The sequence below is a fragment of the Oncorhynchus masou genome, chromosome 33 (assembly GCF_036934945.1).
Source record: "Oncorhynchus masou masou isolate Uvic2021 chromosome 33, UVic_Omas_1.1, whole genome shotgun sequence".
NCBI classification, from domain to species: domain Eukaryota; kingdom Metazoa; phylum Chordata; class Actinopteri; order Salmoniformes; family Salmonidae; genus Oncorhynchus; species Oncorhynchus masou.
This window is the reverse complement of record NC_088244.1, coordinates 7283885-7307903: the sequence shown is the minus strand read 5'-3', so window position 1 is coordinate 7307903 and position 24019 is coordinate 7283885. Positions and strand designations below refer to the sequence as shown.

General features: G+C 41.1%; 1 protein-coding gene across 1 annotated transcript; it reads left to right on the top strand.

Annotated features, from left to right (window-relative positions):
• Positions 1 to 3672: 3672 nt before the first annotated feature.
• Positions 3673 to 23586, top strand: LOC135527753 (TBC1 domain family member 22B-like). Its single transcript, XM_064956296.1, has 12 exons — positions 3673 to 3946; positions 6415 to 6776; positions 6969 to 7136; positions 7248 to 7318; positions 8389 to 8517; positions 15786 to 15851; positions 16022 to 16136; positions 18128 to 18234; positions 18392 to 18467; positions 18638 to 18765; positions 18898 to 18993; positions 19252 to 23586. The coding sequence occupies exons 1-12, from the start codon at positions 3891 to 3893 to the stop codon at positions 19378 to 19380; spliced, it is 1503 nt and encodes a 500-aa protein (XP_064812368.1). The 5' UTR covers positions 3673 to 3890; the 3' UTR covers positions 19381 to 23586.
• Positions 23587 to 24019: the final 433 nt, after the last annotated feature.

The following is a 24019-nucleotide window of genomic DNA, read 5'->3' as shown; positions in this document are numbered from 1 at the left end:
ACAAAATGAAGTGTGTGACGACTGAGCTACCCAAGCCAAAACAAAATCTACAAACGATTTGGCATATCAACAATTTACAGTAAATAGAGTGGTTCATCTGGTTTCCAGAAAGCTCACAGCTACTTACCATCAGTAAATGTCTGACCTCTTGTGGTAATAAGAACACAATGCAGAACCTGGAAATGGGGAACAAGGTCAACAAATGAGTGTTTTTTGCTTTGCAGTAATCAAAGTCAATGCAACTGATGCTCAGTGTTTCCCCTATATTCATTTAGCAGCGGAGGCCCACTGCTGTAGAATAATATCATGTAATATTTTAGAAAATACAGTACTAGTCAAAGGTTTGGACACCGTTTTATTTATTTTTCATTTTACTATTTTCTATGTTGTATAATAATAGTGAAGACATCAAAACTATGAAATAACACATATGGAATCCTATATTAACTAAAAAAAAGTGTTAAACAAATCAAAATATATTTTTGATTATATATTCTTCAGAGTAGACACCCTTTGCCTTGATGACGGCTTTGCACACTCTTGGCATTCTCTCAACCAGCTTCATGAGGTAGCCACCTGGAATACATTTCAAATAACACGTGTGCCTTCTTAAAAGTTTGTATGTGGAATTTCTATCCTTTTTAATGCGTTTGAGCCAATCAGTTGTGTTGTGACAAGGTAGGGTTGGTATACAGAAGATAGCCCTATTTGGTATAAGACCAAGTCCATATTACGGCAAGAACAGCTCAAATAAGCAAAGAGAAACGACAGTCCATCATTCCTTTAAGACATGAAGGTCAGTCAATCGAGAAAATCTCAAGAACTTTGAAAGTTTCTTCAAAAACATCAAGCGCTATGATGAAACTGGCTCTCATGAGGACCGCCACAGGAAAGGAAGACCCAGAACTACCTCTGCGGCAGAGGATAAGTTCATTAGAGTTACCCGCCTCCGAAATTGCAGCCCAAATAAATTCTTCACAGAGTTCATATAACAGACACATCTCAACATCAACTGTTCAGAGGAGACTGCGTGAATCAGGCCTTCATGGTCAAATTGCTGCAAAGAAACCATCACTAAACAACACCATAATAAGAAGAGACTTGCTTGGGCCAAGAAACACAAGCAATGGATATTAGACAGGTGGAAATCTGTCCTTTGGTCTGATGAGTCCAAATTTGAGATTTTTGGTGCAAACCGCCGTGAGACGCAGAGTAGGTAAAAGGATGATCTCTGCATGTGTGGTTCCCACCGTGAAGCATGGAGGAGGAGGTGTGGAGGTGTGATGGTGTGGGGGTGCTTCGCTGGTGACACTGTCTGTGATTGATTTAGAATTCAAGGCACACTTAACCAGCATGGCTTCCACAGTATTCTGCAGGGATACACCATTCCATCTGGTTTGCACAAAGTGGGACTATCATTTGTTTTTCAACAGGACAATGACCCAACACACCTCCAGGCTGTGTAAGGGCTAAATGACCAAGAAGGAGAGTGGAGTGCTGCATCAGATGATCTGGCCTCCTCAATCACCCAACCTCAACCCAATTGAGATGGTGTGGGATGTGTTGGACTGCAGTCGAAGGAAAATCTGCCAACAAGTGCTCAGTACATGTGAGAACTTCTTCAAGACTGTCGGAAAAGCATTCCAGGTAAAGCTGGTTGAGAGAATGCCAAGAGTGTGCAAAGCTGTCATCAAGGCAGAGGTTGGCTACTTTGAAGAATCTCAAATATAAAATATATTGTTTACTACATGATTCCATATGTGTCATATTTTTGATGTCTTCACTGTTATTCTAGAATGTAGAAAAAAAGTCAAAAACAAAGAAAAACCCTGGCATGAGTAGATGTGTCCAAACGTTTGACTGGCACTGCATATATTTGTGCCAAGACACACAATGTGTCACGCCCTGGTCTTAGTATTTTGTGTTTTCTTTATTATTTTGGTCAGGCCAGGGTGTGACATGGGTTTATTGTGGTGTGTTTTGTCTTGGGGTTTTGTTAGGTATTGGGTTTGTGGCTTAGTGGGGGTATCTAGCATAGTCTATGGCTGTCTGGAATGGTTCTCAATCAGAGGCAGGTGTTTATCGTTGTCTCTGATTGGGAACCATATTTCGGCAGCCATATTCTTTGAGTATTTCGTGGGTGTTTGTTGTCACCAGATAGGCTGTTTAGGTTTTCACGTTACAATTGTTGTTTTGTATTGTTCGTGTTTATTCGTTCATTAAACATGTATGAAAATTACCACACCGCATTTTGGTCCGATCCTTGCTACACCTCTTCGTCAGAGGAGGAGTTAGAAGAAAACCGTAACACAATGGACACAATGGATATTTGTTGGCTCAATGACAGCTAGCATGTCATTCCGCTATCACTAGTAACAATGCACCCCCCTACCCCACACTAGCTGGCACAGCTAAAAAGGCATAAAATCTGTGTGTATTTTTTACCCTTGCCCCCACTGCTGAAACAAATTCTAGGGGAAAGACTGATGCTGTTTTGTTTCTGTTTGGAAAAATAACACCGTCCCTTACAAAGTAACAACCATTTAGCATAAAGTATCATCTTATTAGTGATATAACTAGAAGTAATAGCCTTGTATTTCTATCAATTTCACAATCTAACTTACCAAATCTGACCAAAACAAATCTGATAAACCTTTTTAGACTTCAGCAGAATGAGGCAATGTGTGATGTAATCACTTCCGCGTGAGCTATATCTGATCTTCACCTACACAGTGGGCCAAGCAGATCATATAGTCATCAGCCTATAATAAAACTCTTTACAGGGTATAATCCCAAACTGTGTACAGTATGAATGGATGATAGACCTATGGACAGATTCAAACATGACGTTGTCCAAAAATGCATTGGTGATAACTGGAGTGTAGGAACAATGGCCGAGGGTAGGCCTCAGTAGGCTAGCTCGTTTAATATTATTATACAAGTAATAATAACAAAGCCAAATGTTTGTTTCCCCCTTTATCTAAACTGTTGCATGTTTAAGCAATAAGGCCAGAGGAGGCGTGGTATATGGCCAATATACCACGGCTAAGGGCTGTTCTTATGCGCGACGCAACACAGAGTGCCTGGATCTTAGCCGTGGTATATTGGCCATGTACTATAAACCCCAGGGGCGCCTTATTGCTATTATAAACTGGCTACCAATGTAATTAGAGCAGTAAAAACACATGTTTTGTCATACCCGTGGTATACAGTCTGATATACTGATATACTGTCCGCCAATCAGCATTCAGGGCTCAAACCACCCAGTTTATAATATAATTTAAAAACTGGGTGGTTCGAGGACCTGAATGCTGATTGGCTGAAAGCTGTGGTATACCAGGGGTATGCCAAAATATTTATTGTTACTTTTCTAATTAAGTTGGTAACCAGTTTATAATAGCAATATGGTACGTCGGGGGGTTGTGGTATATGGCTAATGCACCACAGCTAAGGGATGTGTGCAGGCACTCAGAGTTGCATTGTGACAAAGAACAGCCCTTAGCCTTGGTATATTGGCCATATACCACACCTCCTCGGGCCTTATTACTTAATTATAACATGATGGAAGACGCGTGTTCAGAGAAGGTTGACTTCCTTTCGCTATAGTATTCCTATTGGTAAGTGTCTATGCACCTGTTAAACCCGTCCGCCAATCACACGTCCATGTTAATATACTCCAAGATGGCGACCTCCACCGTTCTGTATTATACGGTATCGGCAATTGCAACAAAAGGACATTATTGACACACGTCAAAACTTTTATTTTTGGTTGCTGCAAAGACAAGCCGGTTTAGTATATCGAATCTGAAACGCTAAAATCTTCTCCAATGCTTTGTACATTTGTAGAACTGCGCGCCGTGTTAGACTGAGGGGATTTGCATTAACCGAGCATGGCCACCGACAACATAATTCATTTCTGGAGGAAAAACGCGAAGGTTCCAGGAAGGTATGTTTCAGTTCTCACTCTCGTTAACGATGAATAATCTTTCGTGATTTTTAAGATTATAAATGTGTATTCTGAGAATGAGTTAACTCTGTATTTTAGTGGGCATAATAGCGTTGGTTTTGCGTAATTACAGTGTCATTAAATGTTCATAAAAACACATGCTTAACCTTGTTTGATAGATAGCTAGTTTATGAAGCAGTTGTGCGCAGGTTATCATTTTTCGCCATGAATCTTGTTCTGGGGGCCGCTGTGCAGAGTGGTCACTAGCTGGCACAGCCAAAAAGTCATACAATCGCATTTTAAACCTAACCACACTGCTAAACCTAATAACTAACCCTAACCTTAAATTAAGTCCAAAAAGCTCTTTTCTTGTTTTCATACATTTTTCCTGTACAGCCAATTTTGACTTTGCAGCTGTTCTATGGGGGAATCGCTCAGTTCTGCCTCCAGGACAAGACTCATGACAATAAACATAAACCTTCCCTTTAGGCAATACGGAAGTGGTGGTCTTTGTTGCACATTGGAGCTCATGAGGTAATCTTCATGCCTTTGTCTTGGCTACCATATGTCCACACAACATGTCAGGTGGTCTGCAATGGGCGAATGTTGACATCTAGGATAAGCAGGAAAGACTGAGAAAAGACTTCAGAAACGTCCCCAATACAGTATTACCAAATTGATTTGCATATGGCCTTTCTTGAGGAAACTCTTTATGGCTGGGAAAATTGACAGAAATTGACACAATGTGTCTCATCTCTGGAGGCAGGTGCCAAGGTAATGTGAGTGGTCTCTAAGGATTGGGTGTTGTCTTTGGTGGTAGCCACAATGCAAACACTCGTGCCAAGAACAGGAAGTAACATTTTTCCCAATCCCTGACAGAACAAGCTATGTAATAAGCTGTTATGAGATACCAACCAGACAGGGTTATTGCCATTGTACAAATGAATAGTCTACTAAAAGGTTACTAGATCATGTCGATATCCTACAAAGACCCAGCTGATGAGCCACTTTACTACAACATGAGCTATTATTGTGTTAAAGAGGCAATCTGCAGTTGCTACGTATATATATATATATATATTTTACTTATACTGTATAGCATTAAAATGTATTGCCTCATGGTTAAAACTATAATGTTGATATAATGGATGGTCTGTCCTTGAATTTAAGAGCAGGTATATTTCTCCAGCCCCATCCCTCATCTTCTTACCGAAACAGTGAGGCTTTGTTCTTGTTTTAACTGCTGATTGCCGTTTTAAAGACCCAGTAACTTGGACTAATTTAGTAATCTACAACAGTAGGGCTATTTCTTCTCCAACCGAGCTTGGTTCACATCAGAAACACAAAGGGAGACAGACACACGTGGGGCCGTTGGACTGTGTGTTGCAGGTCTCAGGTCTTGTAGCATCATCAGATCGGTGGTGAGTGGATACTCTCCATGGGGTGTCACTAAGGCTGTCCCCCACGTCACATAAAAACCCGAAGAGAAGAGGTTCATATTTTAGGGGGAGAGTCCTCTGTCTGCCCATAGTGGCTGCTCTGCTTTATGAACCTGGCAAATTCATAACGAGTCCGCTATAATGGCCAACGTTGTCAATGAAAACATGAAAAGAGGCCTCAGTGAGCCCACGTGCTCCCAGTGAAGTGCTGCTAGGCCACTGCTCTTTCCCCTCTACAGTATACAGCCAGTTTATGGAGCGCAGTATCCTCCCCTTGACCCCAGAATCCACTGCACCGCTCTGCATGCAGCCCACAGGGATTCTTTTTCACCCTTCATTCAGCATTTTCTTTTTAGATGTATTTCTATTTGCATGCTTACTTTAGATCGTGGATGTTCGTGTCTATATTGCCAAAAGGCCTTGAACATGTGTGGATGAGAATGGCACCGTTGGTTTGATTGTGCCACGTTAACGCTTCCAAACACACCGGCAGCATCATTGCTTTGTTTTTGTTTGTTGATACACCAGAATTACATTCATTTCCAATGAAACGCTGCGTTTGCCTTGCAGCTTGGCGCGTTGCAGAGGCAGAGGCAGTTGCAGTGCTCGTTCGGTGTGGTGCACACACACACACACACACACTCACACACACACACACACACACACACAATGGATTTATCGAACTCGGTGTGCAGTCAAACTGTCCGCTGTAGATGGCTTGACAGAAACGGTAGCAGGAGGTGAAGTTGGAACTTGTGTTGCAGAAACATCCAGATGATGCTGCGTACTGTTGTGCGTAACGACGTCGTCGGTGTGTTTCGAAGCGTAACACATTGGGCTTTCTTTTTACGCTATTTGTTTTGTTGGCCTTTTTTATGCCATTTGGTCAGCTGTTCCTTTTTGTATTGTATGTTGTCAATGCATCGTCTTGTCTTTACCATGAGAGTGCTGCAGCTACTCAATGGTATCTTCATTGTATCAGTGACACGTAGATTACATTTTTTTTCCTCCCCCCTTTTCTCTCTGCAGGTTTCCTAAAGACACTCCCAAGGGAAACAATCTCAAGTCTAAAAAAGCATCTAGTTTCCACGAATTTGCCCGTAGCACCAACGACGCCTGGGACATTGATGACGAGGACGATGAGGACTTGTTAGCTCCCATTCACCCCTCATCTCTCCCGTCCACCCTGCACTCTGTGCACCATGTGCCTCCTCTTCCTTTACAACAACCCAGTGACACCACCAGGGAGCCAGACACGGGGCCTGCAGACCGGCTGGCTCCCCCAACAGCAGAGGGCTGTCATCAGCAGGAGGAGGACGCAGACTGTGGACAGATCAATGGCAGAGTGGTGGTGAAGTCCAGCAGTGAGGCCCTGCTCAACACCAATACAGGTAATGTGGACACTGGACACTAAAGTCAGGGGTGGGCTGTATTTTAGGAAACATGTCTTTGCATTTAGTGTTCATATCCCATGTGGATGTATTAAATATTCTTCTCATTATCAACTAAACACTGATATTGTTGATAGTCTGCTCTCAGCGACTTGTCCCATGATCCTCCACTCTGGGTCTCTTCCTCCACAGTGCGCTCCACCCTGCAGAAGCAACAGTCTCTCCCAGTTCGTCCTATCATCCCGTTAGTCGCCAGAATCTCTGACCAAAATTCCTCGGGGGCCCCAATCATGACAGTGCGAGACAAAAGCCGATTGGACAAATTCAAATACCTTCTGTCCTGTCCTAACACCGACCTTGGTGAGAATAAACTCCACCTTATAGATTGAAATAACTAATACAAGGCCAATGTTGTGTTTACAATGTATGTACTGTATTCTCATTCTGTCTCCTGGTCCTTGTGATCCACAGAGGAGCTCCGGAAGCACAGCTGGTCAGGTATTCCACGAGAAGTGAGGCCCATTACATGGAGGCTCCTCTCTGTAAGTACCATGATGACCTTTGACTCGCCCTCTATAAGCACCATGATGACCTTTGACTTCCCTTTGTATGTACCATGATGACCTTTGACTTCCTCTCTGTAAGTACCATGATGACCTTTGACTTGCTCTCTGTAAGTACCATGATGACCTTTGACTTGCTCTCTGTAAGTACCATGATGACCTTTGACTTGCTCTCTGTAAGTACCATGATGACCTTTGACTTGCTCTCTGTAAGTACCATGATGACCTTTGACTTGCTCTCTGTAAGTACCATGATGACCTTTGACTAGGCAGGAGATCACACACAAGGAGTATGACGATTGACCCCCCCCCCCACCCTTTGCCCTCAGAGCAGTCTCAATTTGTCAGGGCAGGAACTCTACAAGGTGTTGAAAGCGTTCCACAGGGATGAAGGCCCATGTTGACTCTACAAGGTGTTGAAAGCGTTCCACAGGGATGAAGGCCCATGTTGACTCTACAAGGTGTTGAAAGCATTCTACAGGGATGAAGGCCCCTGTTGACTCCAATGCTTCACACGGTTGTGTCAACTTGTCTGGAAGTCCTTTGGGTGGTGGACCATTCTTGATACTCACGGGAAACTGTTGAGCATGAAAAACCGAGCAGCGTTGCAGTTCTTGACACGAACCGGTGCACCTACTACCATACCCAAAGGCAGTGAAACCTTTTGTGTTGCCCACTCACCCTCTGAATGGCACACAGACACAATCCATGTCTCAAGTCTTATAAATCCTTCTTTAACCCGTCTCCTCCTTTTAATCTACACTGATTGAAGTGGATTTAACAAGAGACATCAATAAACGATCAAAGCTTTCAGCTGGTCAGACTGTGTCATGGAAAGAGCAGGTGTTCTTAATGTTTTGTACACTAAGTGTATTATATATGACAACTGCACACACATGGGTATTTGTTGTGGTATGATCTACATAATCTTGACTGTAGTATTGACCCTTGACTCGTATCACTCTTCTGCCCTGTTCCGGTACTGTTCACATCTTCAAGAGAATATCCTCTTTTCTTCTCTTTCATTGTCGTCCTCTCTGTCATGGTAGGGTTACCTCCCAGTCAACATGGAGCGCAGAGACCTGGTGCTGAAGAGGAAGAGAGACGAGTACTTTGGCTTCATTGAACAGTATTACCACTCCAGGACAGACGACACTTACAAAGACACATATAGACAGGTAATACATGAGTCATCAAAGCACTAAATCCTAACAAGCAATGCTACCCACTCTGGTGAGTCAGTGTTTAAGTACCATATGCCTACTGTAGTGAGTCAGTGTTTAAGTAGGATATGCCTACTGTAGTGAGTCAGTGTTTAAGTTGAATATGCCTTCTGTAGTGAGTCAGTGTTTAAGTAGAATATGACTACTGTAGTGACTCAGTGTTTAAGTAGCCCTGCCTACTGTAGTGAGTCAGTGTTTAAGTTGAATATGCCTACTGTAGTGAGTAAGTGTTTAAGTAGCCCTGCCTACTGTAGTGAGTCAGTGTTTAAGTAGAATATGACTACTGTAGTGACTCAGTGTTTAAGTAGCCCTGCCTACTGTAGTGAGTCAGTGTTTAAGTTGAATATGCCTACTGTAGTGAGTCAGTGTTTAAGTTGAATATGCCTACTGTAGTGAGTCAGTGTTTAAGTAGCCCTGCCTACTGTAGTGAGTCAGTGTTTAAGTAGCCCTGCCTACTGTAGTGAGTCAGTGTTTAAGTTGAATATGCCTACTGTAGTGAGACAGTGTTTAAGTTGAATATGTCTACTGTAGTGAGTCAGTGTTTAAGTAGGATATGCCTACTGTAGTGAGTCAGTGTTTAAGTAGAATATGCCTACTGTAGTGAGTCAGTGTTTAAGTAGGATATGCCAACTGTAGTGAGTCAGTGTTTAAGTAGGATATGCCTACTGTAGTGAGTCAGTGTTTAAGTAGGATATGCCAACTGTAGTGAGTCAGTGTTTAAGTAGGATATGCCTACTGTAGTGAGTCAGTGTTTAAGTAGAATATGCCTACTGTAGTGAGTCAGTGTTTAAGTAGATTATGCCTACTGTAGTGAGTCAGTGTTTAAGTAGGATATGCCAACTGTAGTGAGTCAGTGTTTAAGTAGATTATGCCTACTGTAGTGAGTCAGTGTTTAAGTACCATATGCCTACTGTAGTGAGTCAGTGTTTAAGTAGGATATGCCTACTGTAGTGAGTCAGTGTTTAAGTAGATTATGCCTACTGTAGTGAGTCAGTGTTTAAGTAGGATATGCCTACTGTAGTGAGTCAGTGTTTAAGTAGGATATGCCAACTGTAGTGAGTCAGTGTTTAAGTAGATTATGCCTACTGTAGTGAGTCAGTGTTTAAGTAGATTATGCCTACTGTAGTGAGTCAGTGTTTAAGTAGGATATGCCAACTGTAGTGAGTCAGTGTTTAAGTAGGATATGCCTACTGTAGTGAGTCAGTGTTTAAGTACCATATGCCTACTGTAGTGAGTCAGTGTTTAAGTAGGATATGCCTACTGTAGTGAGTCAGTGTTTAAGTAGCCCTGCCTACTGTAGTGAGTCAGTGTTTAAGTAGCCCTGCCTACTGTAGTGAGTCAGTGTTTAAGTAGCCCTGCCTACTGTAGTGAGTCAGTGTTTAAGTAGCCCTGTCTACTGTAGTGAGTCAGTGTTTAAGTAGCCCTGTCTACTGTAGAGTCAGTGTTTAAGTTTAAGTAGCCCTGCCTACTGTAGTGAGTCAGTGTTTAAGTTGAATATGCCTTCTGTAGTGAGTCAGTGTTTAAGTAGAATATGCCTACTGTAGTGAGTCAGTATTTAAGTTGAATATGCCTTCTGTAGTGAGTCAGTGTTTAAGTAGCCCTGCCTACTGTAGTGAGTCAGTGTTTAAGTTGAATATGCCTTCTGTAGTGAGTCAGTGTTTAAGTAGAATATGTCTACTGTAGAGAGTCAGTGTTTATGTAGAATATGCCTACTGTAGTGAGTCAGTGTTTAAGTATCCCTGTCTACTGTAGTGAGTCAGTGTTTAAGTAAAATATTCCTACTGTAGTGACTCAGTGTTTAAGTTGAATATGCCTACTGTAGTGAGTCAGTGTTTAAGTAGATTATGCCTACTGTAGTGAGTCAGGTTTTAAGTAGCCCTGCCTACTGTAGTGAGTCAGTGTTTAAGTAGCCCTGTCTACTGTAGTGAGTCAGTGTTTAAGTATCCCTGTCTACTGTAGTGAGTCAGTGTTTAAGTAGCCCTGCCTACTGTAGTGAGTCAGCATTTAAGTATCCCTACCTACTGTAGTGAGTCAGTGTTTAAGTTGAATATGCCTACTGTAGTGAGTCAGTGTTTAAGTAGCACTGCCTACTGTAGTGAGTCAGTGTTTAAGTAGCCCTGTCTACTGCAGTGAGTCAGTGTTTAAGTTGAATATGTCTACTGTAGTGAGTCAGTGTTTAAGTAGCCCTGCCTACTGTAGTGAGTCAGTGTTTAAGTAGCCCTGCCTACTGTGGTGAGTCAGTGTTTAAGTAGAATATGTCTACTGTAGTGAGTCAGTGTTTAAGTAGAATATTCCTACTGTAGTGAGTCAGTGTTTAAGTATCCCTGTCTACTGCAGTGAGTCAGTGTTTAAGTAGCCCTGTCTACTGTAGTGAGTCAGTGTTTAAGTAGCCCTGTCTACTGTAGTGAGTCAGTGTTTAAGTAGCCCTGTCTACTGTAGTGAGTCAGTGTTTAAGTAGCCCTGTCTACTGCAATGAGTCAGTGTTTAAGTTGAATATGCCTTTTGTAGTGAGTCAGTGTTTAAGTAGCCCTGTCTACTGCAGTGAGTCAGTGTTTAAGAAGCCCTGTCTACTGTAGTGAGTCAGTGTTTAAGTAGCCCTGTCTACTGTAGTGAGTCAGTGTTTAAGTAGCCCTGTCTACTGCAGTGAGTCAGTGTTTAAGTTGAATATGCCTTCTGTAGTGAGTCAGTGTTTAAGTAGCCCTGTCTACTGTAGTGAGTCAGTGTTTAAGTATCCCTGCCTACTGTAGTGAGTCAGTGTTTAAGTAGAATATTCCTACTGTAGTGAGTCAGTGTTTAAGTATCCCTGTCTACTGTAGTGAGTCAGTGTTTAAGTATCCCTGCCTACTGTAGTGAGTCAGTGTTTAAGTATCCCTGCCTACTGTAGTGAGTCAGTGTTTAAGTAGAATATGCCTACTGTAGTGAGTCAGTGTTTAAGTATCCCTGTCTACTGTAGTGAGTCAGTGTTTAAGTATCCCTGCCTACTGTAGTGAGTCAGTGTTTAAGTATCCCTGTCTACTGTAGTGAGTCAGTGTTTAAGTAGCCCTGTCTACTGTAGTAGTCAGTGTTTAAGTATCCCTGCCTACTGTAGTGAGTCAGTGTTTTAAGTATCCCTGTCTACTGTAGTGAGTCAGTGTTTAAGTAGCCCTGTCGACTGCAGTGAGTCAGTGTTTAAGTAGCCCTGTCTACTGCAGTGAGTCAGTGTTTAAGTAGCCCTGTCTACTGCAGTGAGTCAGTGTTTAAGTAGCCCTGTCTACTGTAGTGAGTCAGTGTTTAAGTTGAATATGCCTACTGTAGTGAGTAAGTGTTTAAGTAGCCCTGCCTACTGTAGTGAGTCAGTGTTTAAGTAGAATATGACTACTGTAGTGACTCAGTGTTTAAGTAGCCCTGCCTACTGTAGTGAGTCAGTGTTTAAGTTGAATATGCCTACTGTAGTGAGTCAGTGTTTAAGTTGAATATGCCTACTGTAGTGAGTCAGTGTTTAAGTAGCCCTGCCTACTGTAGTGAGTCAGTGTTTAAGTAGCCCTGCCTACTGTAGTGAGTCAGTGTTTAAGTTGAATATGCCTACTGTAGTGAGACAGTGTTTAAGTTGAATATGTCTACTGTAGTGAGTCAGTGTTTAAGTAGGATATGCCTACTGTAGTGAGTCAGTGTTTAAGTAGAATATGCCTACTGTAGTGAGTCAGTGTTTAAGTAGGATATGCCAACTGTAGTGAGTCAGTGTTTAAGTAGGATATGCCTACTGTAGTGAGTCAGTGTTTAAGTAGGATATGCCAACTGTAGTGAGTCAGTGTTTAAGTAGGATATGCCTACTGTAGTGAGTCAGTGTTTAAGTAGAATATGCCTACTGTAGTGAGTCAGTGTTTAAGTAGATTATGCCTACTGTAGTGAGTCAGTGTTTAAGTAGGATATGCCAACTGTAGTGAGTCAGTGTTTAAGTAGATTATGCCTACTGTAGTGAGTCAGTGTTTAAGTACCATATGCCTACTGTAGTGAGTCAGTGTTTAAGTAGGATATGCCTACTGTAGTGAGTCAGTGTTTAAGTAGATTATGCCTACTGTAGTGAGTCAGTGTTTAAGTAGGATATGCCTACTGTAGTGAGTCAGTGTTTAAGTAGGATATGCCAACTGTAGTGAGTCAGTGTTTAAGTAGATTATGCCTACTGTAGTGAGTCAGTGTTTAAGTAGATTATGCCTACTGTAGTGAGTCAGTGTTTAAGTAGGATATGCCAACTGTAGTGAGTCAGTGTTTAAGTAGGATATGCCTACTGTAGTGAGTCAGTGTTTAAGTACCATATGCCTACTGTAGTGAGTCAGTGTTTAAGTAGGATATGCCTACTGTAGTGAGTCAGTGTTTAAGTAGCCCTGCCTACTGTAGTGAGTCAGTGTTTAAGTAGCCCTGCCTACTGTAGTGAGTCAGTGTTTAAGTAGCCCTGCCTACTGTAGTGAGTCAGTGTTTAAGTAGCCCTGTCTACTGTAGTGAGTCAGTGTTTAAGTAGCCCTGTCTACTGTAGAGTCAGTGTTTAAGTTTAAGTAGCCCTGCCTACTGTAGTGAGTCAGTGTTTAAGTTGAATATGCCTTCTGTAGTGAGTCAGTGTTTAAGTAGAATATGCCTACTGTAGTGAGTCAGTATTTAAGTTGAATATGCCTTCTGTAGTGAGTCAGTGTTTAAGTAGCCCTGCCTACTGTAGTGAGTCAGTGTTTAAGTTGAATATGCCTTCTGTAGTGAGTCAGTGTTTAAGTAGAATATGTCTACTGTAGAGAGTCAGTGTTTATGTAGAATATGCCTACTGTAGTGAGTCAGTGTTTAAGTATCCCTGTCTACTGTAGTGAGTCAGTGTTTAAGTAAAATATTCCTACTGTAGTGACTCAGTGTTTAAGTTGAATATGCCTACTGTAGTGAGTCAGTGTTTAAGTAGATTATGCCTACTGTAGTGAGTCAGGTTTTAAGTAGCCCTGCCTACTGTAGTGAGTCAGTGTTTAAGTAGCCCTGTCTACTGTAGTGAGTCAGTGTTTAAGTATCCCTGTCTACTGTAGTGAGTCAGTGTTTAAGTAGCCCTGCCTACTGTAGTGAGTCAGCATTTAAGTATCCCTACCTACTGTAGTGAGTCAGTGTTTAAGTTGAATATGCCTACTGTAGTGAGTCAGTGTTTAAGTAGCACTGCCTACTGTAGTGAGTCAGTGTTTAAGTAGCCCTGTCTACTGCAGTGAGTCAGTGTTTAAGTTGAATATGTCTACTGTAGTGAGTCAGTGTTTAAGTAGCCCTGCCTACTGTAGTGAGTCAGTGTTTAAGTAGCCCTGCCTACTGTGGTGAGTCAGTGTTTAAGTAGAATATGTCTACTGTAGTGAGTCAGTGTTTAAGTAGAATATTCCTACTGTAGTGAGTCAGTGTTTAAGTATCCCTGTCTACTGCAGTGAGTCAGTGTTTAAGTAGCCCTGTCTACTGTAGTGAGTCAGTGTTTAAGTAGCCCTGTCTACTGTAGTGAGTCAGTGTTTAAGTAGCCCTGTCTACTGTAGTGAGTCAGTGTTTAAGTAGCCCTGTCTACTGCAATGAGTCAGTGTTTAAGTTGAATATGCCTTTTGTAGTGAGTCAGTGTTTAAGTAGCCCTGTCTACTGCAGTGAGTCAGTGTTTAAGAAGCCCTGTCTACTGTAGTGAGTCAGTGTTTAAGTAGCCCTGTCTACTGTAGTGAGTCAGTGTTTAAGTAGCCCTGTCTACTGCAGTGAGTCAGTGTTTAAGTTGAATATGCCTTCTGTAGTGAGTCAGTGTTTAAGTAGCCCTGTCTACTGTAGTGAGTCAGTGTTTAAGTATCCCTGCCTACTGTAGTGAGTCAGTGTTTAAGTAGAATATTCCTACTGTAGTGAGTCAGTGTTTAAGTATCCCTGTCTACTGTAGTGAGTCAGTGTTTAAGTATCCCTGCCTACTGTAGTGAGTCAGTGTTTAAGTATCCCTGCCTACTGTAGTGAGTCAGTGTTTAAGTAGAATATGCCTACTGTAGTGAGTCAGTGTTTAAGTATCCCTGTCTACTGTAGTGAGTCAGTGTTTAAGTATCCCTGCCTACTGTAGTGAGTCAGTGTTTAAGTATCCCTGTCTACTGTAGTGAGTCAGTGTTTAAGTAGCCCTGTCTACTGTAGTAGTCAGTGTTTAAGTATCCCTGCCTACTGTAGTGAGTCAGTGTTTTAAGTATCCCTGTCTACTGTAGTGAGTCAGTGTTTAAGTAGCCCTGTCGACTGCAGTGAGTCAGTGTTTAAGTAGCCCTGTCTACTGCAGTGAGTCAGTGTTTAAGTAGCCCTGTCTACTGCAGTGAGTCAGTGTTTAAGTAGCCCTGTCTACTGTAGTGAGTCAGTGTTTAAGTAGCCCTGTCTACTGCAGTGAGTCAATGTTTAAGTAGCCCTGTCTACTGCAGTGAGTCAGTGTTTAAGAAGCCCTGTCTACTGTAGTGAGTCAGTGTTTAAGTAGCCCTGTCTACTGTAGTGAGTCAGTGTTTAAGTAGCCCTGTCTACTGCAGTGAGTCAGTGTTTAAGTTGAATATGCCTTCTGTAGTGAGTCAGTGTTTAAGTAGCCCTGTCTACTGTAGTGAGTCAGTGTTTAAGTATCCCTGCCTACTGTAGTGAGTCAGTGTTTAAGTAGAATATGCCTACTGTAGTGAGTCAGTGTTTAAGTATCCCTGTCTACTGTAGTGAGTCAGTGTTTAAGTATCCCTGCCTACTGTAGTGAGTCAGTGTTTAAGTATCCCTGTCTACTGTAGTGAGTCAGTGTTTAAGTAGCCCTGTCTACTGCAGTGAGTCAGTGTTTAAGTAGCCCTGTCTACTGTAGTAGTCAGTGTTTAAGTATCCCTGCCTACTGTAGTGAGTCAGTGTTTAAGTATCCCTGTCTACTGTAGTGAGTCAGTGTTTAAGTAGCCCTGTCTACTGCAGTGAGTCAGTGTTTAAGTAGCCCTGTCTACTGCAGTGAGTCAGTGTTTAAGTAGCCCTGTCTACTGCAGTGAGTCAGTGTTTAAGTAGCCCTGTCTACTGCAGTGAGTCAGTGTTTAAGTAGCCCTGTCTACTGCAGTGAGTCAATGTTTAAGTAGCCCTGTCTACTGCAGTGAGTCAGTGTTTAAGTAGCCCTGTCTACTGTAGTGAGTCAGTGTTTAAGTAGCCCTGTCTACTGCAGTGAGTCAGTGTTTAAGTAGCCCTGTCTACTGCAGTGAGTCAGTGTTTAAGTAGAACATGCTTTGTTTCCACAGATCCACATCGATATTCCGAGGACAAACCCACTAATTCCACTTTTCCAGCAGCCCACTGTGCAAGAGGTGAGCTTCTGTCTCTCAGGTCTTCATACTAGTTGCCTGGCTTGGATATGGACAGTCTGCCAATCCCACTTTTTGATATTCTGGAGAGAAGTTTTGTTACAACGTAATAGACATGACATTTCACTTTGGATTGAATCCTGTCCTGTCTGTGCCGTCATGTGTTCAATCAGGTGTTTGAGAGGATCCTCTTCATCTGGGCTATCCGCCATCCAGCCAGTGGCTACGTCCAGGGAATCAATGACTTGGTCACTCCATTCTTTGTTGTCTTCCTCTCCGAATTTGTTGGTAAGTTTGGCTGGAGGATAAGGATTTTTTTGTAGGGTTTTGATACATTTTTTGTTAGGGCGAATCAAGTCTGACATTTTAAAGTGGAAATTACAAACTTTAGAAGCCATTTTAACCCACGAATACACTACAAGTTTGCATGTCCTCCTGTGCAGTAAACTATTCTCAGCAACAAAAGCAATCAAATTAAGATCCTATACCTGTAGAGGAGGACGGGCTCAGTGTAATGGCTGGCATGGAATAAATTGAATGGTGTCAAAACGCATCAAACCTATAGAAACCATGTGTCATTTATTCCATTCCAGCCATTACAATTTGCCTGTCCTCTTATAGCTCTTCCCAAGAGCCTCCTCTGATGGGTGTCATAGATTTCTGTCCAACCAGATGAGGCTTGTCCATATGAAAGTAAAATGACCTCTGAATCCTCTGACAGGGTGTCCAATTATCTTGTTTTATATTACATACAGAAGGATTAAAGCATACATTTTTCCTGTCTGGTTATTTGTCAGCATTACAAACCAGTTGGCTTCCCTTAGTGCACATGTCAAACTCAAATATATCTATTTTTTTATCAAACCACCCGTGGGACGAATTTAATTGGGTTTGAGTAATACTTTTTCTTTGTATCCCTCCCGGGAAAACGGTCTCAATCGACATTGAAATGACTAAAACCAAATGGAAACTGTAGAAATGATAATGGGGCTACATTTACAGTCTCTTCACTCTGTCCAGATAGATAAGAGTCATCTATAGTCTCTTCACTCTGTCCAGATAGATAACAGTCATCTATAGTCTCTTCACTCTGTCCAGCTAGATAACAGTCATCTATAGTCTCTTCACTCTGTCCAGCTAGATAACAGTCATCTATAGTCTCTTCACTCTGTCCAGATAGATAACAGTCATCTATAGTCTCTTCACTCTGTCCAGATAGATAACAGTCATCTATAGTCTCTTCACTCTGTCCAGCTAGATAACAGTCATCTATAGTCTCTTCACTCTGTCCAGCTTCCTAGCAGTTATCTATAGTCTCTTCACTCTGTCCAGCTAGATAACAGTCATCTATAGTCTCTTCACTCTGTCCAGCTTCCTAACAGTTATCTATAGTCTCTTCACTCTGTCCAGCTTCCTAGCAGTTATCTATAGTCTCTTCACTCTGTCCAGCTAGATAACAGTCATCTATAGTCTCTTCACTCTGTCCAGATAGATAACAGTCATCTATAGTCTCTTCACTCTGTCCAGATAGATAAGAGTCATCTATAGTCTCTTCACTCTGTCCAGCTAGATAACAGTCATCTATAGTCTCTTCACTCTGTCCAGCTTCCTAACAGTTATCTATAGTCTCTTCACTCTGTCCAGCTAGATAACAGTCATCTATAGTCTCTTCACTCTGTCTAGATAGATAACAGTCATCTATAGTCTCTTCACTCTGTCCAGATAGATAACAGTCATCTATAGTCTCTTCACTCTGTCCAGCTAGATAACAGTCATCTATAGTCTCTTCACTCTGTCCAGCTAGATAACAGTCATCTATAGTCTCTTCACTCTGTCCAGCTAGATAACAGTCATCTATAGTCTCTTCACTCTGTCCAGATAGATAACAGTCATCTATAGTCTCTTCACTCTGTCCAGCTAGATAACAGTCATCTATAGTCTCTTCACTCTGTCCAGCTAGATAACAGTCATCTATAGTCTCTTCACTCTGTCCAGATAGATAACAGTCATCTATAGTCTCTTTACTCTGTCCAGCTAGATAACAGTCATCGAAATGAAAGCTAGGCAGTCTGGGAGCATCGAAAATGCCAAAACTCCTCTTTTTTGTGTGCCCATTTTTACGGCAAGAAAAAATAATCATCTTTAAGTGCGGGCCCCAGGACCTCGGTGAAGACCGAATACGGCCCGCAGGGGAAAGAGTGACACCCCTGCCTCAGTGAACTGGAAGTAGGGTTGTGTTTCGCTGACCGTGCGCTGATCGTTTGGGTTTACATCCACAGAGGAGGATGTGGAGAATTTTGACGTAGCTTCCCTGCCTCTTGACACCCAGAGGAACATTGAGGCAGACAGTTTCTGGTGCATGACCAAGCTGCTGGATGGAATACAGGTTGGTAAATGTTAGTCGGCTATTTTTCTGCGTCTGCTCTTATGGTCTTCATTCTGACCCACTGTTGTCTCCAGCAGCAAACCCCCCCTCCCCTTTACAATCACAAATAAAATCCTCCTGGTGACGTGTTGTTGATATTGTTGTTTAATCTGTGCAGGACAACTACACCTTTGCTCAGCCAGGGATACAGAACAATGTGAAAGCTTTGGAAGAATTGGTCAGCAGAATCGATGGTGAGATATGATCTCCTCATGTTGTTACCGTATCTGAGGTGAGATCTTACCTTTTAATTCATATGAAAGTAGATCTCCGGGCTCCCATCATTTTCAGATGGCCTCAGGGTCAGTTTTCATCCTCTGTGTTTTCTCAACCTGCTGTGTGACTGCGTCTTTTTCTCTCACAGAGGACATACACAACTACTTTAAGAGGTATGAGGTGGAGTACCTGCAGTTCGCTTTCCGCTGGATGAACAACCTGCTGATGAGAGAGCTGCCTCTACGCTGCACCATACGCCTCTGGGACACCTATCAGGTGACACACACACACACACACACACATAGATATTTGCATTGAGTCTTTGTATTTAGTTTTGAATGTCTGAGTGATTTACAGAGATGATCTGTACGTGTTCTACACATGCTGACCTGTCGTGTATCCCTGCAGGCTGAACAAGAGGGCTTCTCCCACTTTCACCTCTACGTCTGTGCTGCTTTCCTGATCGAGTGGCGCAAAGAGATCCTCTCCATGGTCGATTTTCAGGTACAATTAATTCTATCCTTTCTTGAGATTTGTTTGAGTGAAAAATACTCGAGTACTTTCTATTTGAAAATGTGTAATTTCTTTTGTATGACCTGACCCCTCCAGTGAAAAGCTCTCATTAAAAACAGATCTGCATATTTCGGTGATTATGACACTGCAGATTGTGACTGAGGCCCACCAAGTTTAATTCACACACTTCCACCCACCCGGTTCCAAACATTGGTATTAATGTCATCAAATGTCTCTTTGGCTTTCCAGGGTCTTCTCATGTTACTCCAGAACCTTCCCACAATCCACTGGGGGAATGAGGAAGTGGGCCTTCTCCTGGCTGAAGCGTACAGACTCAAGTACATGTTCGCTGACGCTCCCAATCACTACAGGAGATAGGCCTCTATGCAATGGTGTAAAACAGATTCTGATATACTGTTAGGAGGAATGTAAGGTTTCCTTCATCTCTTTGATATGACTGGCCGACATATAGCTTGCACACAGGTACAGAATCATTTGCTCAAAATAGGAACCCTCAGACCTTATTTCTACTATAGTTTTCTTGCAGGTTCTCTCTGTTTGTTAAGACTTTTATTGGCAAGTTACATTCCACTGACATTGCAGCGTATTATCTCTGAGACACTGGCTTAGACATCTCAATAGCAGTCTGTTACAATTCATGCGGTAGGCATCGAGTAGGTTCTGGACATACAACACAGCTAATCCTCAACTGACTAGATATCCCCCTTTCCCTTCAACCTTACTCCTATTAACCATAACCTTATGTGAGTTCTGGTATTGAAGCTCTATACTGTTCTGGTATGGGAACTCTATGCTGTTCTGGTATTGGAACTCTATACTGTTCTGGTATGGGAACTCTATACTGTTCTGGTATTAGAAATCTATACTGTTCTGGTATTAGAACTCTACACTGTTCTGGTATTGGAACTCTACACTGTTCTGGTATTGGAACTCTATAATGTTCTGGTATTAGAACTCTACACTGTTCTGGTATAAGAACTCTATACTGTTCTGGTATTAGAACTCTATACTGTTCTGGTATTAGAACTCTATACTGTTCTGGAATTAGAACTCTACACTGTTCTGGTATTGGAACTCTACACTGTTCTGGTATTAGAACTCTACACTGTTCTGGTATTGGAACTCTACACTGTTCTGGTATTGGAACTCTATACTGTTCTGGTATTGGAACTCTATACTGTACTGGTATTGGAACTCTATGCTGTTCTGGTATGGGAACTCTACACTGTTCTGGTATTAGAACTCTATACTGTTCTGGTATTGGAACTCTACACTGTTCTGGTATTGGAACTCTACACTGTTCTGGTATTGGAACTCTATACTGTTCTGGTATTAGAACTCTATACTGTTCTGATATTAGAACTCTATACTGTTCTGGTATTGGAACTCTATACTGTTCTGGTATTAGAACTCTATACTGTTCTGGAATTAGAACTCTACACTGTTCTGGTATTGGAACTCTACACTGTTCTGGTATTAGAACTCTACACTGTTCTGGTATTGGAACTCTATACTGTTCTGGTATTGGAACTCTATACTGTTCTGGTATTGGAACTCTATACTGTTCTGGTATGGGAACTCTACACTGTTCTGGTATTAGAACTCTATACTGTTCTGGTATTGGAACTCTACACTGTTCTGGTATTGGAACTCTACACTGTTCTGGTATTGGAACTCTATACTGTTCTGATATTAGAACTCTATACTGTTCTGATATTAGAACTCTATACTGTTCTGGTATTGGAACTCTATACTGTTCTGGTATTGGAACTCTACACGGTTCTGGTATTGGAACTCTACACTGTTCTGGTATTGAACTCTATACTGTTCTGATATTGGAACTCTATACTGTTCTGGTATTGAAGCTCTATGCTGTTCTGGTATTGCAGCTCTATGCTGTTCTGGTATTGCAGCTCTATGCTGTTCTGGTATTGCAGCTCTATGCTGTTCTGGTATTGGAGCTCTATGCTTATCTGGTATTGAAGCTCTATGCTGTTCTGGTATTGGAACTCTATGCTGATCTGGTATTAGAACTCTACACTGTTCTGGTATTGGAACTCTACACTGTTCTGGTATTGAAGCTCTATGCTGTTCTGGTATTGAAGCTCTATGCTGTTCTGGTATTGAAATTCTATGCTGTTCTGGTATTGGAACTCTATACTGTTCTGGTATTGCAGCTCTTTACTGTACTGCATAAATGAATGATATTTTAATCCAGAGGGATAAATACTTGGCCATCGGTTTATGGTCTTTTAAATTCAAATTCATACTGGCATTAATCAGTATTGGTTGTCTCAGAAGTTTTAACATATACTTGAAAGAACTCTGAATGGATGATGAATGTTTAAGTGATCATCGTTCAAGTTTCAGATAGAATATATATTGAGTTATTTGGATTTTTATCAAACAGAGTTTTGTGGTAAAGCTAGTCCGCATATTTGACCACTTTGTCCCCACTTGTTCCCTTCATGACTCAATAGTCCAGTAAAAGGCCAGTCTGAATATCTACTGAACAAATTGTCCCAATGTAGTACAACGTGATACAGGAGGTGTCACAGCTGTTACTAATAGCCGCTCTGTAGACCAGGAAAAGGTACTTTATTTCAGGGCTTATCTATAGTGGTGCCATATTGAATCACAAGGCCTCAATGTGAATAGGGTGAGAATGGGGACCGTGTGTTTTTAGATGCTGTATTATTGTTACCACTTTGAGCTACATGTTCAGTTCATCTGTATCTTAGGTTATGTTTATCTCAACTGATTACTAGCTATTTTGCTGTGTAATTCTCAGGCTTAATTTCTTCACATTCAGATTAGTCACACTTTCCTTTTTAGATTATTTGAAACTGTGGCACATATGAAAGTTGCTCAATTGGTTCAAAATGAAGTTGAAACTGATGAGACCTTCAAGTAATGTACATTTAAGAGTATCTGACACTTTACCAAATGTATATTTTGTATGTTTGCGGTGTCCGTAACATGCGCTGAAGATTTTGCATTGTTTGTTTCCTCTTTCTGAATATATATACAAAGCAACCAGTGCAATCTAAATCAACAATCTGCAACACGATGTAATGACCATCCAGGAAGCTCTTCAGAAAGGAGAGAAAATGACTGTTGTTCTTCCCTGTCTGTTGTTTGCAACAGCATCTACTCTTATTTAGTACGTTTAACTTAAACACTTGTATGTAAACTTTAATAATATAGAAGTGAAAATTGTGTATATTAAGAATTCAAATGTTAAGATTTGTTTTTCAGTAAATGAATGTGTTTTGACTTGCCTCTGAGGGTTGTCTGCTAATGCTGATGTTGATATTCAAAGGCAACTTATAGTAGCCCTCCCGAGGCCCTACACAGTTACTTGATCTGTTGGAAACTGTGATATCAACACAGCTGTATTTCAAGTCTGTAATGATGCCTTTGTTATAAGCATTTGTAATGCACTTTGACTAGCATAGAAAACTGAAATGTTATCATTTGCCCTGTTTTGTTTGTACAGCATTTGTGTTTCAATTTAAATATTGGGGTTATGTAGTAGCTTACCTGCTGTGACCACACTTAGGGGACATAAAGCAGGAAATGGTAATTACATTTAAACAATGGAATGTGAATATGTTTTTATTTTACCAACCTTCATAACCATTTCTCTGCTATGGTACGAAAGGTTTGACAATCATTATTTAGATTTTATAATTCTTGTATTGGCATTGAGGTTCAAGTTTGTGAAATGGACATGTGGATATGGCATTGAACAATATGGAATACATTTGTTTTGTCAGATTTTAGTGACCCTATGACAACCTAAAAAAAAACAATGTTTTAACTGAAGTTCGGGTTTTTAAATCATCAGTACGAGGACAGTGACCTTGGTGGTATTAGACCTGTAATGATATGAATTAACTTCATGATACTGAGGAAACAGAAGTGCCATAACTTCTGTACCAGTATTGTTCTCATTTTGGTTTTCAAAGATCACCATGTAGTTCAATTAGGATTTTTCTGCAATTTAAATCATCTAATTTAATCATTCTACTTTTGATTTCTGCATGTTCCCAGTGGACATTTTACCATGTCTTCTCAATTCAGGGTTTTTGTAGAACAAATTCAGACTCATGCTCGTTGTTGGCATTTTCAAATATATAATGATTACTTTGTGTATTTGAATATTTACCTTTCAGCCTTAAAAGTAAACTATGCTCTGTCCTCGTGTGTTTATTTGCTCCCAAAAATGTATGACTTTATTATTTAAATTTAATTCATTCCTCATTTGTATTATTCAATCCGTGTCCCGTGTTGTTTTAGGGTCATTCAAAGGTTTCACTGTATTTAGGTTTTAAAAACATGGTGTACAGCAACGTAACCTGAATTCCTTGTCTAAAATTCATCTGTAGTCTTTCAGTTTTAATTTTCTTATCTTCAATGCCAAACTATTTGGCCAATAATGTTTTCATTCAGTTCAATGCTTCTGTAGTCAATACTGGTTTTAGCCTTAAATGGAGGAAATATTACAGTAATCTGCTGTATATAAATGTTTTGTTTATATTAAACGATTGTTACCCTTTGTTTTGACTTGAGTCATGGTGTTGTGCATAAGAGGGGTCATGGGAGAGGATGCATACCTCACCTCATTGAAATACATATGATAAACTCAGATGAATGGAGGTAAGTGAGCAGATTTTTTGTTGTTGTTGCATTAAATGCCCACATTGATTTCCACATAGAGAGCAGAGTTAATTTGAAATGCCATGCTAAATCTGAACATTTACACTTTGCAACACTTTGAATGTACATACTAAATCTGGTGTTTTTTATATACTCTCTGGATAAATCTAATATTTAAATATTTTACTGTGCACTTCATTCTCTAATCATAAACCATGGGGTTCAACTCTACCATTATTACCAACTTTCCTGAAGCCATTTGTGTTCTTGAATGCCTCATTGGTCGAAAAGAAAGTACCAGAATGCAAAGTTTTGTAGTCCTACCAAAGCTCAA

Bases quoted from the DNA above. Each gene is read 5' to 3' on its own strand.
- LOC135527753 (XM_064956296.1), top strand. From the start codon at position 3,891: ATGGCCACCGACAACATAATTCATTTCTGGAGGAAAAACGCGAAGGTT. The intron at 16,137-18,127 runs GTAAGTTTGGCT...TTACATCCACAG, and splicing joins CTTCCTCTCCGAATTTGTTG to AGGAGGATGTGGAGAATTTT. The intron at 18,766-18,897 runs GTGACACACACA...GTATCCCTGCAG, and splicing joins GCCTCTGGGACACCTATCAG to GCTGAACAAGAGGGCTTCTC.